The following is a 17,556-nucleotide window of genomic DNA, read 5'->3' as shown; positions in this document are numbered from 1 at the left end:
ATTATGTCCCAGAAAGCCTTTAGATTCACCTGCTGGGTATGCAGATTATGCAGATACAGAATCGAAGGAGGGACAACTGTGAACTTGACATCTGAGGATGGTGCCAATATAGCTTTCACATCCAGATACTGTTTGATTAAAAACAGAAAACTGTATTATAAGAAAATAAAATGACTGCGGCAACATTTTCCCAACAGTTGCCAGTCACATGAACTTGTTTTTCTTAAAGTGACATCAAGTAGCTCAATAGCAATGCACTAACAGTATACAACCAAGTACAACTGAATTCCCTAAAATAATATTCTTGCTTTCCCCACGTACTTAATAACTCTTGCAATGGTTTTCAACTTTTAAAAACTATCAAAGTGGGATTTTTTCATTTATCAAGACCACATAATTCAATCCAAAATCCCATGCAATTGCAGTTGAGCTATTCAGATTCCAGACTTCTACCAAGAAGAACCCAAAGGGCAAGCTCGGAAAATGGCGTCCTGAATGGTACTGGACAACCCAGGCTGAAATTTCTGGAGACCTAAGGGATCTTATTTAGAGCCCCATTTCGGAAAGCTGTGATCAATCAACTATTTTGACAATGAGACAAGAAAAGTAACTTTGCAGAGCACAGGGTTAGTTATATCTTTATGAAGCTTTAAAAAAGTTAACACCTACTTAACTCCTGTTCATAAAGAATGAGGCCCTCGATCTAATTATGATGACTGGGAAAGGTGTCGAGGAGTAATTAATTTGGGAGGGCTTCTGGGAACAGGTACACAGGGTCAGGCACTGATCATCATTAAGATGACAGGCACTCGGCTGCCATGGACAAGGCTGATGACAATAGTTTTGGTTTTGTTTTTTTCAATACCACCTGCATCTGTAAAGTGCCACTATGTGAATCTATGTGATTCACCTACTCTGGTCTGTGGCCCACTGCAAAGAATCCTGAAATTCTCAGGCTTATAAGCTCAGGCTCATACTCATAAGCTATGATCCAGTAACACTGGTCACTCAATTTTTAAAATATTCAGATATACCCTGCAGATAAATACAAAACATTTCTGTACCCACAGACCCACCACCATAAAAAGTTATATATAAATTAAATAAATTCAGCTTTCTTAACCATTTCCTCAGCTTAAGTTTGTCCTTTCCCTAAATGAAGATAAGTTCACAATTTATATCCAAAATACATTTAAATATTCTAAAGGTATCATATCGGACCTAAGTTATCAAAAAATGTAAACAAAATTTATCTAGCTTATATTTCTGAGCCATATTTTGAAATCTTTAATTCACCCTGTACTGACCCTCTACAAAAAACTAACCAAGTCACATTTAGACTGAAAAGCTGATACGGGTTTTAAAGTAAGTTTCCTCAGAGACAACTGCCAGCTACTAAAACTAGTGTTATTGAATCTCGTGCTTTATTGCGTCATTCAATTTAAAGACCAAAACAATTCCGTTCTGATCTTCCAATAATGTTCCTTGGGAGTGAGCCCCCAGATTCTCACCTAAGGAGAGGTGCGGACCTGGAGATTCGGCCATAACGCTCAGCACAAAACCGGGCCTGGGTCTCAAGCCACCTCCTGCCTTCCACTGCACCTGTTAAAAATCCCCCAGTTTCTCGGGCTCGGCCTGGTTTGGTCGAAGGGGACTTCAAGGGTGGAAACTTGAGGTGAAGTCGAGAAGCCAGAAGGAAACAGAGATGACCCTCCTGAGAAAGCCAAAGGATCCATTTGTCATACAGCATCGCCTTCAAACTCCGCAGTCAGACTGCTTCTCCTGAAGCTGCCTGGTCAGTATCTGATACGAAGACAGAAAAGCCACCGCTATGTGGAAGAGGATTTGCCAGACGTTCCGCAGCCCGTGCAGGTACATGTTGCCCAGGCAGATAAAGAGCAGCAGGAACACCACCTTCATAGTCCTGGCTGGACTGTAGAACAGGTACAAATAACACTGAAATGACACCATAAGAGGCAGTCCAATCAGAGATGAGGAAATGGCCATGGGTCAGACGCAAGATTCACGTCTCGCACCCGCACTCACATTAGCTTATTAAACCGAATTCATTACAGTGCAGCCTGGACGTGCTGGGTAAGCTGCTGGTAATCACTGGGTGAAAGTGGAGATTCAGAAGAGAGAAGAGAAGTGAAATAGATGTCACAGGAGGAATGAGGACACGACACTCATTAACACGTTTAAGAAATACAGACAGAAATGCCCTAGCTGGGGGCTGTGGAGAAAGAAGAGATGCAGGTAAAGGGAAGGGAGCCAGGCCAAGACACCCCAACAAGGCTGACTGACCTCCAACTGGATTCTTCCTTCAGGGGAGTCATGACAGGCACGAAAGCCAGGGAAAAGAGCCATGCTTTTATCATTCGTTTTTCCTGAGTTACAACTACATCAAGGACCAATGTTCCCCAGACATGCCCCTCATCATGTCTTCAAAAACATCTCTGACACAGGGAAAGTCTCACAGCCGGGAGAGCGACTGGTATTTTGTATAGGGCTATCACACAGAAAAGAGGCCATTCTTGTTCTGCAAAAGGTAAAAAGCAGCTTTTGGTTCAACGTTGAAAAAAAACAAGAAGCACGTTCTCAAAACCCAGAGCAATTCAACAAAGGCTCAAGCTCCAGTGGGTGGGAGAGAGGTCCCCATTGAAAGAGCTATCCAAGTACATGAATGCAGTTGAGGGAATGAAGGCCGAGGGGTAAGACCCCACAGCCCTGAAATGCAGGCTTTTGGGCACCTCAAATGGCAACACCCAAGGTTCTGGAGACTTGATTTCTCAAAAATGAGTGCATTTTCAGTCCTGGGTTGAAAATTTCTTTTGACACAATTATGTCATTCTTAAAAAACAGACCATTCTAGGACAGATGTGGAAGAGAGAGGAAGTGTCCTGAGAACAGAAATTTTAACTGAAAGGGGAAAAAAAAAAGTAAAAAAGCTTAAGAATGTAGAGAAAGTACTAAAGTCCTAGCCTTTGTGGAGGATGAGGAAAGAAAATTACAGTCAGGTTTTTCTACTAGAATTAACTCTGCCTATAGGAGATTCAAAAGCTCCATTTTACTCCACCCCTTAAGCATGAAGTTTACTTGAAAATAACTAAATAACAATCAAAGCCCACTATTAATGTTGTAATGTTTATCTCACCTCCCAAGGACAGATTTGAGTCAGATGGCATTACTATTAAAAACAATTTTTGGGGGGGCGCCTGGGTGGCTCAGTTGGTTGGGCGTCTGCCTTTGGCTCAGGTCATGATCTCAGGATCCTGGGATCGAGCCCCGTGTGGGGCTCCCTGCTCAGCGGGGAGTCTGCTTCTCCTTCTGTCCCTCCCCCCTGCTCATGTTCTCTCTCTCTCTCTCCCTCTCTCAAATAAATAAATAAAATCTTTAAAAAAAATTTTTTTTAATCTAGTCCTGGTTTAAAAAAAAAAAAGCACATATAAGTAGTTGTTACTTCTGCAGAAAGACGTTTCTATACTTGGACTGCCCTGACAATAAGTAAGACACTGCTTCACATTAGTCAGGCTCAACCCAATCCCCACAGCAATCTCATCCCTCCCTTCTTGGGAGTCGAATCCAAATTCCTGGCTTCTGTTCAGCCATTGTCAAAGGCTCTGTGGCCTAGGGCAAGTGGATTTCCCTTTCTGAGCCCAATGTTCTTCCTCTGTAAAATGAGACAGCTGGACAGGATGGGCCTAGGGTCCTTCCAGGAAGGACCTGGTATTGCCCATAACATTTGTGCCTTGGTGGAACAAAATCACATCAAGAAACTTGTTGATGGTTCCAACAGAAGAACAAAATAGGACCATGGGGTTCAACCCACTCACCGAAATGTTAATGTTTCACCCACCTGGAAAATACAGGCTACAAAAGGAATAAGAAAAGCCAGAATATTTCCAATTTCCTCGTGGACAACCTAAAACAAATATAAGAAACACAAGAAAAGGAATATGCAGATGAATGGAAACACTAGGACATGAAGCCCTTCACACCTCATTCACTCTGGTATGGTTGATACTACAAAATCGCTGGCTGGAGGAGACATAAGTCCCTGTTTATGGACCAGAACAAGGGTTGGCATGCAACTGTTTTCAACAGCCTGGACAGACCATGCGCCCTCATGTCCCTGTGCATCTGTGCTAAGCCCCCAAACTGGACTGCCCCCCAACACCACTACCTCTCAAAATCCTACTCATCCGTCAGCACTCAGCCTTCCCTAATTCTGCCCACCTCCAGGCACCGCTACCTCCTTAGTGATGTCACCACACTCTACTTTACCATCCTGTTGGCCAGGCACCTGTTCTAGTGCGTACAGACGCTTGGTTAAGTATCTGCGTGTGAATAATCATAAAAAATAGGAGTGGGAACCATAGCACACATTGGCTAAAGACAGGATGTGGTGACAGGCGGTCACTGCTGCCACTCTCCACACAGGTCAGCCTACATTAGTCTCCTGAGACTTAGCCTCAGCTGTGCTTCGGACTTTGGCTACCACAGTCACGGCTGTGAGCATTATGGCTCTATTTTTAAAAGTAGTATCTAGGGGCGCCTGGGTGGCTCAGTCGTTAAGCGTCTGCCTTTGGCTCAGGTCATGATCCCAGGGTCCTGGGATCGAGCCCCGCATCAGGCTCCCTGCTCAGTGGGAAGCCTGCTTCTCCCTCTCCCACTCCCCCTGCTTGTGTTCCCTCTCTGGCTGTCTTTCTCTCTGTCAAATAAATAAAAAACCTTTAAAAAATAAAAAATAAAAAATAAAAAAAATAAAAGTAGTATCTATCTGTTTATGCCCACAATGATTCTGTACTTTTTAAAAGTGTTTTAAATACTTGAAAATTTAGAAAAAAAATTATTTTAAAAGCACTGAAATAGAAAGTTGCTTTGATTGGAGCAGGTTGGCAAATCAGCTTCCTGGTGCTACAGTTCTCTGACAAAGACACAGGGAGGGTGGCATCTGCATGAGAAAAATCAGAGTAGGTGGCAACTTTTCCCAGGGGGACACAGCCTGAACCTCAAAGTCTGAGAATCAAATTTGCTCTTGAGCAATCGGGCCCCTGCAGTGACTCCCGGGGGCCCCAAGGATGCCCGTAGCACGCTATTTCTCACCAGCTCCCCTGGCAGGCCCCTCTAGAGGGCTTCTGAGGACAACACACACAAAAGAGCAAGTCTTCATATTTGTTCAACCTACTATAAAGAATAAACTTGAACATAAAAATCATATTTTAATTAAAAATTTTTGAAACCTTTCTGCATAATAACCTTGTAAGTAAAGTGTATCCCCACCAGTTTCTTCCATCATAGGTCCTTCCATTTAAACTATAATAAAAAAGGTTACCTGTAAAGAATGTTCTGCAAGGTGAATACCACGGATGAGATTCAGAGCAGCACACATGATGTTGAGAATAAGCGAGAGGACACCCAGGGCTGTCACTGGTTCCATTCGGAAATTAGGAGCTTCACAATTAAAAAAAATAAGTGTCTAGTGAAAATAATTTCTATATGAAAGAAAAATAAACAAAGACATTAACTAGACCTCCACTAATGATAGGTTCAGTATGTTAAACACAGAATTACAAACATATTAATTAAAAGCAGCTGCTGTTAGAGAGCATAAAAGGCGAGAAATGAAGGACAGAATGGAACTGGGAATCCGAAGTGAGTTCTTCCAGAAAGAGGTCCTTCTCTGAGTAAGCACAGGTTTTTCAAGGCCTGATTTTCTTTCTGTCTAAAGCAGTGGTTCTCAGCCAGCGGCGATTAGCCCCTCAGTGGACATCTGGCAACGCCTGGAGACATTTTGGGCTGTCAACACCGTGGACAGGGTGTTACCAGCATCTAGTGGGTATAGGCCATGAAGGCTTCTCAGCAACCTACAATGCACAAGACAGCCCCTCACAATGAGGGATTATCCAGTACAAAATGTCAATATGGCTTAGATTGAGAAATCCTGATTTAAAGCAATTTATGGCTTTACTTGTAAATGGGTTGTCAAATTCTGACAGCATTTCTATCATATACTTCAACTCTCAACTTCTAAACAAGGACAGTATTCAATGTCTCCTGTGCTTCTAAAGCAATCTGCAGCACATGCAGTTTCTTAAATTCTAAAATAATTGGGAAGAGGAGGGAAACATTGATTATTTGAGCTATAAGCTGTTTCTGGAACTCTAGAACAAATGATCATTCTCTCTTCAAAGATACCTGCTAAGACTGATTCCGGGTCACACAATTAAATGGTGACTCCCCCCCGCCCCCATTCTCTTACTGTGATCTTTTAAAATCATCCTTTCTTGTCCCACATTTCCCACATACACACACACACAAACACACACACACACGCACACACATACAAATATCTAGCCACAACCCAACTGATGCCTATTGTTAGTGTGTTAGAATTTCCATTGAGCTATCAAAGTTCCTGTTAGAACAGAACATGCTACCTGTAAAGATTCTAGCCTCGGGACAATAGGGTGAGTCAAACCACAGTAAAATGTCCTAGAAAGATAAGCAAGTTGACATTTTCTGGATTTTGCTTCTCTTGTCTAAGTGGTTAAAAAACAAAACACATATTACAAAGTTACCCCATCTTTACATAAGGCAAAAGAAGAAGTTTGGGGCTCAAATACCCAGTCTTCCTTCTACAAAAGTTAAGTCCATTCCCAATATAAATGACAACTTACTGATTGGCATAAGAGCCAATCCAGTAATGTATTGGTTGAAACAGATTAAATCAAAACGCAAAGGTAAGCCAAAAATGTGAACATTTTTAATACACCACTTTTAAAGTTCAAGCAATGAGTTTAGTATAAAAACTGTTAAAATAATTAGACTGTTATAGTGTAGACAACTCTATCTCTCAAAGAAGGATTCAGTTCTTACACCATTACAGAATACTTAGAATGTAAATATCTACTTTAATTAAAAATTGGTTTAATTGTGTGTAATTGTAACAGGGAATGCAAAAAAAAAAAAAAATCATGCTTTGTTACGTGCTAGGTATTGAGTGGCTAATGGTGTTAATGCCAGACTGCGTCACGGGATGCCAAGGCACTCAGCTTGGAAATCCACAGGGACAGAGGGACGTCCCCAGGGCTCACGGGGAAGCAGACAGTGAGAGCACTAGAAGCCACAGCTCTGGTCCTGCCTACTCACATCCCCGCGGCCCTTCCCTCCCTCCGTCAAGGGGGACAGGGGTGTCTCAGTGGAGATTTGCAATGTTGCACTAAGTGATAAGATGAGATAAGGATTCACTGTCAAAGGGAAAAAAAGAGAGAGAGGAGAGAGAGAGAGAGAGCATGTACAAATCTAAGGAAGTGACATCCTTTATGTTTAAACTTGTAAACTTCATCCTGGTTAAGAAAACAACCTGCCTAGTCACTCTTCTGAATGTCATCATGAGTTGCCCCCTCCCCCAGTCAACCCACTATCGTAACAGTCAAGTGTTTTGTAACAGTCACCTGGAAACAGGATCAGTCCATATATTTCCCCACATATTTTATATACCCACCCCCAAAAAACACCTCCCTGATTGGAAAAAAAAAAAAGTCACTGTCCATTTGAAATACCTAACGTCACCTCATCTTCATCAACACCAGAGCACAGCAAACCACTTACCAGGCTCCAAGTGTATCTGTGTGTGACCGTTCATTAGCCCATTTGCCACATCCGTGTCCTCCAGAGTGAGAACCACTGGAGGCTGGAACTCCAGCTCCTCCTGAATTTTTTCCAAGCTGCTCTCCATCTGAATGGAACTTACATGGTTAAAATGCCACTTCACGTTCTGAATGATACTGTCTGCAAAAAAGAGAGCAACCCAAGTTAAGCAGCTGCAACCAAATGGATATCATAGAACAGTATGTGCAAAATGAAGTTTACATTTCTAAGCAAGCTAGTAGGTCAGCCAGAGTATCGAGATATACCTAAAGGTCAAATGATTACTACGCGTCATCACTGGTCTCATCGATTTCTTCAGTGCATAATACTTAAAACATGAGTGTCCATGGAGAAGGCAACAATGCTTTCCAGAACCTCAGTGATGAGGGAGTCAAGGGATAGGGGCTTGAGTCTTAGCTGAACCACTACTGGTAGTACAACCCAGGGCAATTCACCAACTGTTTGAAAGCTTAAAAAGCGGAGAGTTATTCTTGAACTAATTATCCTAAAAAAAGGCATGTGAGAAAAAAATTACAAATCAATGTGAATATATTGTGTAAACTAAGATTGTATATTTTAAAGTATTAATCCATTAAGTTTTAATAAGTATTTGAAGTAGAGTTTCATACACATTGGCAAAGCAAAATGATGCATAATGCATACCTAGAATCACTACTATTATAGTCTCCTCTCACTCAGTAGGGAGCACGCATGACGCTGGGGCAGGGTCTGCTGTCAGATCAAGCACAGCACTTTAGAAGAAAGGCACATGTAGAGCCGAGGGGGAAGAACAGTCCATAGCTGCTAATGGACTGACAGCCAAGGGATGCCACAGCTGTGGTCTGTCCGGGGCCAGAGTGCCCTCTTTGCAGGAAGAAGTGGGGCTGAGAGCACCAGTGAACCAGGCCTCACAGGGAGACTTGGGGAGAACCTTCTGCCTGTGTCACAGGTCTACCAGGCAGAGGCCTGCGTGCCAGGGACTTCCCCAGCACCTCTTGGGTGACAAAGAAATGCACCAGCCGGTGGGCCCCATGAGGGAGTCTGAGGGCTCTGGCAGGAGCTCCAGAAAGCACACGTGGCAACACTTCTCTGCACCCACCAACTGCGGCCAGCCCCTCATTCGAGAGCATCACAGAGATGGCAGCTGCCTACACAGAGGCCGCAGAAGGCCCCCCAACTCCCACCTCAACTCCTGTTCTCCCAAGAGCTCAGGATGACTTGACTCACCTGAGAAAAACAGAGCGTACACTGTAATTATCAAGCCTCTACGAGGCCTCTCTGGCAACGACTAGGAAAAAACTATCCTCTTCCAGAGGAGTATCTCTCAGACCTCTGAGCGAAGGGCCAGTTTTTCTTATTTCCAAATGGTTGCAGACTGATACTTTGATAAAATGCAATAAAAAGACTGCAGGTGGGGCGCCTGGGTGGCTCAGATGGTTGGATGTCTGCCTTCGGCTCAGGTCATGGTCCCAGGGTCCTGGGATCGAGCCCCACATCGGGCTCCCGGCTCAGCGGGGACCCTGCTTCTCCCTCTCCCTCTGCCTCTCCCCCTGCTCATGCTCTCTCTCTCTGTATCTCTGTGTGTCAAATGAATAAATAAAATCTTTAAAAAAAAAAAAAAAAGACTGCAGGAATGTCAAATTACTGTATGAATTTCTAAACACTTCTTATTCTCACTTTCGGTACCTACCTCACGATGGAGGAACGAGCTCACCCACCACCCGCTGAGCAGCACTTCTCTAGAGCAGGGTGGCAAACCCTCTTAAAGGGCCATGTCATCAATATTTTCGGCTTCTAGACCCCGTACAGTCTCTGTCACAACTACTCAACTCTGCCGGTGAGGGGCAAAGCGGCCACAGGTGACCCGTAAGAGAATGAGCGTAGCTGCCTTCCACGTTATTTACAAAAATAGGCAGCTGACCCTCGGACCAGTTTGCTGACCCCTGCTTCAGGGGATTATGGTGGATAACTGAGACGGGTTCCACCATTCCCCAGCCCTGCCTCAGGCCCCAAGGAGATGGGAAGCCGGTGCTAAAGCTTGAAGCTTCCAGGCCACTTCAATCACTGTGAAATCTCAGGGTACCAGGCAGATCTCTAGTGACATGTCATAGCACCGCCAGGGGTTTTCCTTGATGTTCAAAGCCAAATCTAAACTATCAGTTCGACCCATACAATGCCGTAAGAGAGCAATATAGAAGACAGAAGGTTACAAACCAAACTCGAGAAAGGCGTACGGCCTGGAGGCTAGGCCAATACAGGTGGTGTCGTAGGAAGCTGTGAATTCCCACCACACGGTCTCCAGGAAGCTGAAGGCCATGGCCACTGGACACTGGCGGGAGCAGATAGCCATGCAAGCCACATCCCGCAAAGAAGAAAAACTGAAACAAAAGGGCAACATCTGCATTAGCAGGGAGCAGACCCCTGTATTCCCGCCCCATACTCAGACACAATCAGGTCTGCGCCCTGCACTTGCCTGGCCTTGAACAGCCCTGTAGCTGTTTGCTGCGTGTATATTGTCTCTTCAGCTGGGGCTACCCGGCACTGCGCCTTTCTGGTCCTTCTTCTAAACTAGAGAGCAGTAATTTGCCACTGACAGTGTGTGATCACTCTTCTCGATTCCTGCACGAGGGACGCATGTTCCACTAGGGAGAGACAGCCTCAGACCTCTCTGCATCTACAGAGCAAACTGTTTTTCTTCTTCAATCGACATCAATAGCTTTCTAATGTTCAATCATCCCGGCATCCTGAAATAAAGTCTTCTTGGCGGAGGGGTTGGGGGGATAGTTTGTACATATTCACATACACACAACTGCTAGATTTAGTTTGCTAATGTTTCATTTAGGACTTTTGTGTCTATGCAAAGTAAGACTGGCTTACAATTTTCCTTTCTTGCACTGTCTCCATCTGGTTGTGGTACTGGGTTATTCTGGGCTCCTAAAACTGATGCAGGGTTTTCTCCTTCTTCTACTACTTTTCAGACTGTCGTGCTATCATTTCAGGTTCTGGGGACCCGAGTTCTCTCTCTGGTGTCTACTGACTCCCACTCATTGTAGGAGAGCTCCTTTGGTGTTCTGTAATTTTTGGTGAGGGGGCGCCAGCGTGGAGCTTCTTTTTTTCTCTGTAAGAATCTCTCAAGGACTGAGTTGTGGCACTCCTTCCAGAGTGGTTTTCCATTTGCTTTGGCCAGCTACTCCAGGAGTGTCATCAGTCTGGAACCAATACTGATCATTGAACCTTGGCTTAGGAATTCCTAGACCGTGGGGAGTATAAACTTAAACTCCAATCCTACATGAGCCACAGAAGCAGGGTTTCAATGTCTTAGATGAGACTTTGTTTTTCCTTTCCATTCAAAGCCAAGTAAAGATGAGCAACTCCTTACCGGTGGGCAGCTATTTCTCACCTATCACCGTGCCACCAGGGTCGCCTGACAAGAATGCCTTCTTCAAGCGTGGCTCTTGTTCCAACACCTCGCCCGACATAAGCCAAAGGCCTCTCCCTTCATGCGTCCTGAAACTCAAGTCCTAAGTTTATGACTGGTTACTCAGGAGCCTCAGTGTCAGCTCACACACTCAGGACCCTGATACTCGGTTCCCCTTCATTTCTGGCACCTTGGGAATTCTTTCTTTCAAGCTCAGCTACACATTTAAAACAATTTTTCATAGACATTTACCCACATTTCAGGATGTTTCTGGCAACGAGTTTTTAGGTTGTATTGTTCTATCATCTTTTTATAACTGGAAGTCTCTATATAAAAATTTTGTCAATTAAAAAAAAAAAGAATAACCTCCTCCTTATATGAGGAACTTTCCAGAAGGGGTTAAGTCTCTCTAGGATGGGTATTTCTATTGGAAAGAGGACCCTTATTTGTGGGCTGACTTGTGTCTCCCAAAAAGATATGCTGAAGTCCTAACTCCCAGTGCCTGTGACTATGACCTTATTTGGAAATAAGTCTTTGCAGATACAATCAAGATAAAATAAGGTTATAATGGATTAGAGTAGCTCCATCCAATGACCGGTGTGAAATTTCATTAGAGACAGAGGGAAGAAGGCCACGTAATCAAGAAGGCAGAGACTGGAATAACTCTTTTACAGGACACGGAAGGACTGCCAGCAACCACTAGAAGGTAGTAGAGAGGCACAGGAAGGGTCTTCCTTAGAGCCTCCAAGAGAGCATGGCCCTGCCGCCACCTTGATTTCAGACCTCTGGCCTCCAGAACTGTGAGAGAATAAATTCCTATTGTTGTAATTTGTTAATGTAACTGTGGGAAAATATTTCAACTCCTTAACTATAAAATAAGCTATAGTACTGCTTACCTGTATGGGAGAAAAAAAAAACAAACCTGTTTCATCTGTGAAAAATAATGGTGAATATTTAATCCAAAATATGAACGAACAGAACATTTTACATTCCAGTTTTCAAAAAACTACTGAAGCACCCAGAATGTCATTTGAAGTCACAGACCTCTTTTTTTTCTTATGAGAGAAAATTTTTCGTATTTGCAGTTCAGCACCAAGTCCCCATAGGATGTTAGATAATCCGAGCGTAATGAGGAAGGGACATGGAGGAAGGTGGTTTCAGGCACCCAGAGACAGGAGCCACAAATGCAGGCAGATGCAGCTCGGTTTTCGCTCCTGAGCACCCAGAGCCCACGCCACAGGGTGATAGCTGCACGTGCTCGCCTCCTGCCACCCCCTTCTGTCCGGTCCCTCCTCGCCTGACCGCACCACCAGGCCTGGAGTGAAGCCTGGACTTTTCCTTTGGTTTTCTGATTCTGAGGCTGAAATCCCGTAAAAGGACCCCACCTTATCAGGTCAGCTAAAAATGTACTGTTCAAGGGGAACAGGGGGGACTTGGTAAGTGAGGGCCTAAATAATGGAAAACAAAGATGTAAAAATCTAGGACAAGCCATTTTGAGATTTCAAACCCTGCCTAGCCCCTGATCTCTCCTGCAAAAAGGCTTCTGGCAAAGGGTTTTTAGGTTTTATTGTTCTATCATCTTTTTATAATTGGAAGTCTCTATATAAAAATTTATGACTGGTTACCCAGGAGCCTCAGTGTCAGCTCACACACTCAGCACCCTGATATTCTGTTCCCCTTCATTTCTGGCACCTTGGGAATTCTTTCTTTCAAGCTCAGCTACACATTTAAAACAATTTTTCCTAGAATAAGAATAAGTCCTAGAATAAGAAACGATAGAACACATGAGGAGCAGCCCTTGGGGCCCAGCTGCCTGCATTACAGGTAAGGAAGAGACAGGAAGGAAAACAAAGGAGGAAGATAGGGAGCAGCATAGTAGTAGAGGCCAAGAAAGTTGGCCCTACCACGTACTAACAGGACAACCTCAGCTAAGTCCCTCAACCTCACTTTCCTCCTCTGTAAAACAGGTAGGATACTATTACCTACCTCACAAGCCAATAAAGAGCTTAGGGTAGTGCCTGCCATATAGAAAACACTCAACAACACTAGCCATTATTACTAGGATTATTGGAACCACTTGATTCCTACTTCTGCTGGAGCATCTTCTCCACTGTATTATATTCAGTTAGATTATCGCTCTTGTTCCCTCATGAGACTTTGCAAAGGAACCTGCTTGTGCTCATTATTCACTCCCCTGCTCCTGTTACATAATGAGAAAAGTTTTAAATTTTTTTAAAAAGGTGAAAAATTTAAAAAGCAAAAACTAAAGGCAAGAACCATAAGTCTTTTATTTTCCTGGCTTTCCCACTCTCATCCTTTTCCCTCCCTGATGTTATAATCTGGACTCTCTCCCTCTCCATCTAAGGCACAATAAACTACCAAACTAAAGGCATGAAAACTGATTGAACCCAGGTCTCCCGATGCTCCCAAGCACTCCACTAACAGAAGGGCAGGAGTTGGAGCAGCATGCTCCATGCAAGGGTGGGACAATCATGCTCCGTTGATTCTATGGCTATAAATACACACCACCTCCAGACCACTGTCTGACAGCCGACCCACTCATAATACGCAATGTGATCAGCCTAACGTTACCCCGATATATGGTTAAAAGTAAACCGAAGTTTGCAGATGTTCTGGAAAAGTGAACATGCTTGCTTACTGTATATTGAAGTCACGTCCTTCCGCAGAACCTCGACCTGGATACTGGGCCAGTCGCAAGGCTAAAGTCTTGAGCCGTCTCCGGCATTCCAGAAAATCCTGGGTGTGGTAAAAGTCAGTGGAGGCCGAGAGGGGCAGTCCATCCCTCACCCTCACCACACAGGCAAAAAGGATCATAGACATGGTCTGCAGGGGAAGTCATGAGGACACCTGAGGAAAGCAAGGTCATCTTGTTACTGAGGGCAGATGATGGTGACAGAGACGTCCCTGCACCTGAAACGTCGTTCTGGTGGTTTTACCTTCACCCCCACTGGAACTGCAAATGTTGCATGTATTACAACTTTCTTGGCCTCTACTACTATGCTGCTCCCTATCTTCCTCCTTTGTTTTCCTTCCTGTCTCTTCCTTACCTGTAATCCTCCTTTTCCTTCTCTCTAACGAATCTCTCCCCTTCCAGAACGAAACCAATCAGGATGAGGGAGAAAGGAATAGAGAAGCAAGGAAGCTGCGCCAGAAAGGCTCAGGAGCAACAGCAAAGACAAGGGGTCGCCAGGATACAGGTAGCAAGATGGCCCCAAAGGGACAGGAAGCACCTGACCCTGAAGCCAGGGGGTTGGGGGGGGGGGGTCCAGTGCCCTGTGCATTTCAGGTCACCTGGGAAGGCAGGTGTTGAGCAGTTTCGTTGTCTCATCCTCACCTGCGGTGGAGGGATTCTGAGCATCCAACCTGAGTTGGTGGCAGGGAGAACGGAAGGCAAAAATGGAACTCAGAGAGTAGAGTATGTCCTCCTGAATTTCTGCAAATGTTTGATACCATGCCAGTCTTCAAAATGATGACCGAGTCCCTACAGATGGCTAAAGGAAGTCATTTAGCAAATTATATGACAGTGAGATCCTAAATATTTGGCCATGATATGTGGGCACTAGTAAGAAACAAAAGGAAACAGATTCTGAGCCCTCACGGTGCCCTTGGAAAATCAGAACAAGGTGCTTCTCAGGGTGGAAACAGCCTGGACCAGTTCCGCTGGCAGAGCCTGGCTGGGTTTAGCCCCATCCGTTAACTCTGCAGGTGCGGGCCCAGGGCATAACCTATACATGTAGGCCGTGGTAGACCCGACACCAGGGATTAGTGAGGTGGCCACTGCAGCTTTAATGGGTCTTTCCATGCACCCACACATCCTGTTTCACAGACTGGGTTTGTGAGCTCCTCTACTTGATAGGCTGTAACAGGTACATACACTGGTGGACTTTTCTTTCAAAAGAATTCCAAAGATGTAACCTCATTTGACCTCTCATTTCCTATGAGCAGGAGGAAAGGGGAACCCCTATGATGTACACTTTTCTCTTCACCTCTGTGCCTTGATGCATTCTTTGGCCCATGTCTGCTACTCCTCTGGTTTCCCCATATCCAAATCCACATCAAGGACTGTCTCCCATCCACCCTTTCCGTGAAACCTTCCCAGACTTGTCCAGCCGGAAGTACTTCTACCTCCTCTAAATTCTCAGAGAGCCTATCTCTCTGTTCTCTATTTTACTAATTTATCGTTTCTATTACCTAAGTGTAAGTTCTAAGAATAAAGACCATATCTAGAATGGATAAATGAATAATTATTCCCATTTTACCCATGAAGAGACTGCAGTGGTATAAGAACAAGAGAAGGCAAAAAGAAAACTTTGTCTGCTAGCCAACAGATCCTACAAAGTCCATTTGTCCCATCTCCCCACACTTTCCATCAAGGAGTAAAAATGTGAAAAGCCCCAGGAAAAATACCTCCACACACAAAATTGCTAAGTTCCCAGCACTGCTGGCAGGGCCTGGCCAACTGCCTTAAGGCCTTGTGGGCTGTACACCAGCTGCTTGGCCCATGATGAGACCTCCAGCCCCCAAGAGGTCATCAGCGCTTGGGCGTATGGAGGCTTAATCTCATTACCTTCTTACACTTTCGTGAATGTTTGAAATATTCAATTTAGAAATAATTTTTTAAAGATTTACGGGCACAAAGCCCTGATAAAGACAGGGGAAGACTACAAGATCAATGTGAGACTAGGGCTTAGGCGCGAAACAAGAACCACAACTTGCCTGCTATCTTGAGAATAGTGTTATTTTGGTGAATGCAAGGTATAGCCGTTCTGCAATGCTTGTAGAGAAGTGTTTAAGAATACCTGTAATGAAGATGTTTCTGAGGACACTACTTGCTAAGAAAGAACAACAACTTCAACAAGAATGCTAGGCCAAGATTTAGACACTGAGTACTGCCCCCCGCCCCCCCACAAAAAAAAAGGAGAGAGAGAGAGAATGAATCAATGAGATACCAAGGGAGTCAGACAGGACAGAAACACCCCAAGGCAAAATAAGAAAGGTACTTTCTAGCGGGCTGAGTAAATTCTATGCTCTTCCAACTGTCAACTCCCAAATATCCTCTCTAGTACTATTTTTATAGAACATCTACTATGTGCCAGGTATTGATTTAAACCAGTAAAAAGGAAAACAGTGACCTTTCCAAGTGATAGTAATCTAAGAACCAGTTCTACCACTCTCTAAAGGACCCAAACATCCCCTCCAGGCTCTTTACTTCACCCATTGATCCTTTTGGTGATAAAACCTGCTTCTCCTCAGACAACAGCATTCAAGTTAAATAAAAGCATTTGTCAGTTCTATCAAGTTCCTAGTACTGCAAACTAGTGAAACCCACATCCACTTAAGATACTTTAAAGTTTTTATGATGCTTAAATGAAGGGGACACTGTGATATTAAGTGTTACCTGTGTTTGTGTACGTGTATGAGTGTGTGAGTGTACAGGATGACAGCTTCCTGAGGAGTGGAGGGACTTTACACACTGCTGTGGAAGTGTCTAAGGACAGAGACAACAGCATTTTTTTCCTCTGTGAAATGTACTTTGTATTCCACAAGATGAAAAAATGTTAATACAAATAGGGAGAGTCTCATCTCTGTGTCTTCACAGGGCCTGGTAAGAGCTTTGCATACTGTAGGGATCTGGTGTTTGCAAACTCAGATTATAAATGAGATGGTCTATACTTGAATAAGAGATCTGACTACTGCTCGAAAAAGGATGAACTGGGGACTTCTGCTTCTGAAAAGGTGGAGCTTAAGTACTTTTTCCTACTCCCACTAATAGTACTAAAAACCATGGACATTATATATAAAAGAGACATAAATAAACATCTGAAAGGTGGAGAGAAAAAGGCAGACTGGCTAGGGACTTTGGGAACTGAGGAATGTCAGAGCTGTGAGCTTGCTCAGTTTTCTTTTTGCCTCATATATCCTGGTCTTGGTGCTAGAGAAGCTGGCAACCCAAAAATGCCAATGAATGTAGACAAAAAAAGAAGAAGAAAAAAAAGCCCCAACAATGAAAAAAAGGCCTTCTTTCTCCAGCCAAAGAAGCAGAAATGGTGCATGCAGCCTAGCAAAACAGAAAAGTTTTAGACAAAAGCATTCCACCCCAGTCAAATACCACAGAAAAACCTGTAGCCATCATATACCCACAACAAAGACTGAATTAAGAGCCCAGACTTCTACTCCTGCCTGGCAGTAATGAGGTGTCCCCCCCAACCCTCCATGCTGCTGGGGTGTCAGAGAAGACCAGGCAGGGAGCTACAGGCAGCAAAGAGCCAGGCTCTCCCACTGTATCATTAAGGAGACAGAATTCCTATCTCTGCCCAGGACTAATGAGCAGCCCCTTGCCCTCAAGGAGCCAAAAAGAGGCCCAGTGGGGACACCTGAACTTTTACTCGCACTTGGCAGTAATGAGATAGCACTGCCACCCCCCTGCTAACACAAAGGCCAACTAAAACAGATCTAAATAAGAT

The 17,556-nt window shown here is 44.2% G+C and overlaps 1 protein-coding gene across 6 annotated transcripts in view; it reads right to left on the bottom strand.

The window, feature by feature from the left end:
- Window positions 1–611: 611 nt before the first annotated feature.
- The window catches only part of SEC22C (SEC22 homolog C, vesicle trafficking protein), a 48,374-nt gene continuing 31,429 nt past the window's right edge, over window positions 612–17,556 (bottom strand). For 4 of the 6 annotated variants that reach the window (XM_036080282.2, XM_036080280.2, XM_036080279.2 and 1 more), the window contains exons 2-7: window positions 13,731–13,939; window positions 9,868–10,031; window positions 7,615–7,794; window positions 5,336–5,454; window positions 3,857–3,922; window positions 612–1,956 (exon numbers count right to left, since the gene is read on the bottom strand). In XM_036080282.2, coding sequence (XP_035936175.1) covers window positions 1,756–1,956; window positions 3,857–3,922; window positions 5,336–5,454; window positions 7,615–7,794; window positions 9,868–10,031; window positions 13,731–13,912 — 912 coding nt within the window. In that variant the 5' untranslated portion in view covers window positions 13,913–13,939 and the 3' untranslated portion in view covers window positions 612–1,755. Of the gene's footprint in view, window positions 1,957–2,304; window positions 2,540–3,856; window positions 3,923–5,335; window positions 5,455–7,614; window positions 7,795–9,867; window positions 10,032–13,730; window positions 13,940–17,556 lie in introns of all 6 variants that reach the window. The other 2 variants (XR_013448172.1, XM_078073093.1) reach the window with 2 other exon arrangements.

The sequence above is a fragment of the Halichoerus grypus genome, chromosome 1 (assembly GCF_964656455.1).
Source record: "Halichoerus grypus chromosome 1, mHalGry1.hap1.1, whole genome shotgun sequence".
In the NCBI taxonomy this organism is placed as follows: domain Eukaryota; kingdom Metazoa; phylum Chordata; class Mammalia; order Carnivora; family Phocidae; genus Halichoerus; species Halichoerus grypus.
This window is presented reverse-complemented; position numbering and strand designations above follow the sequence as displayed.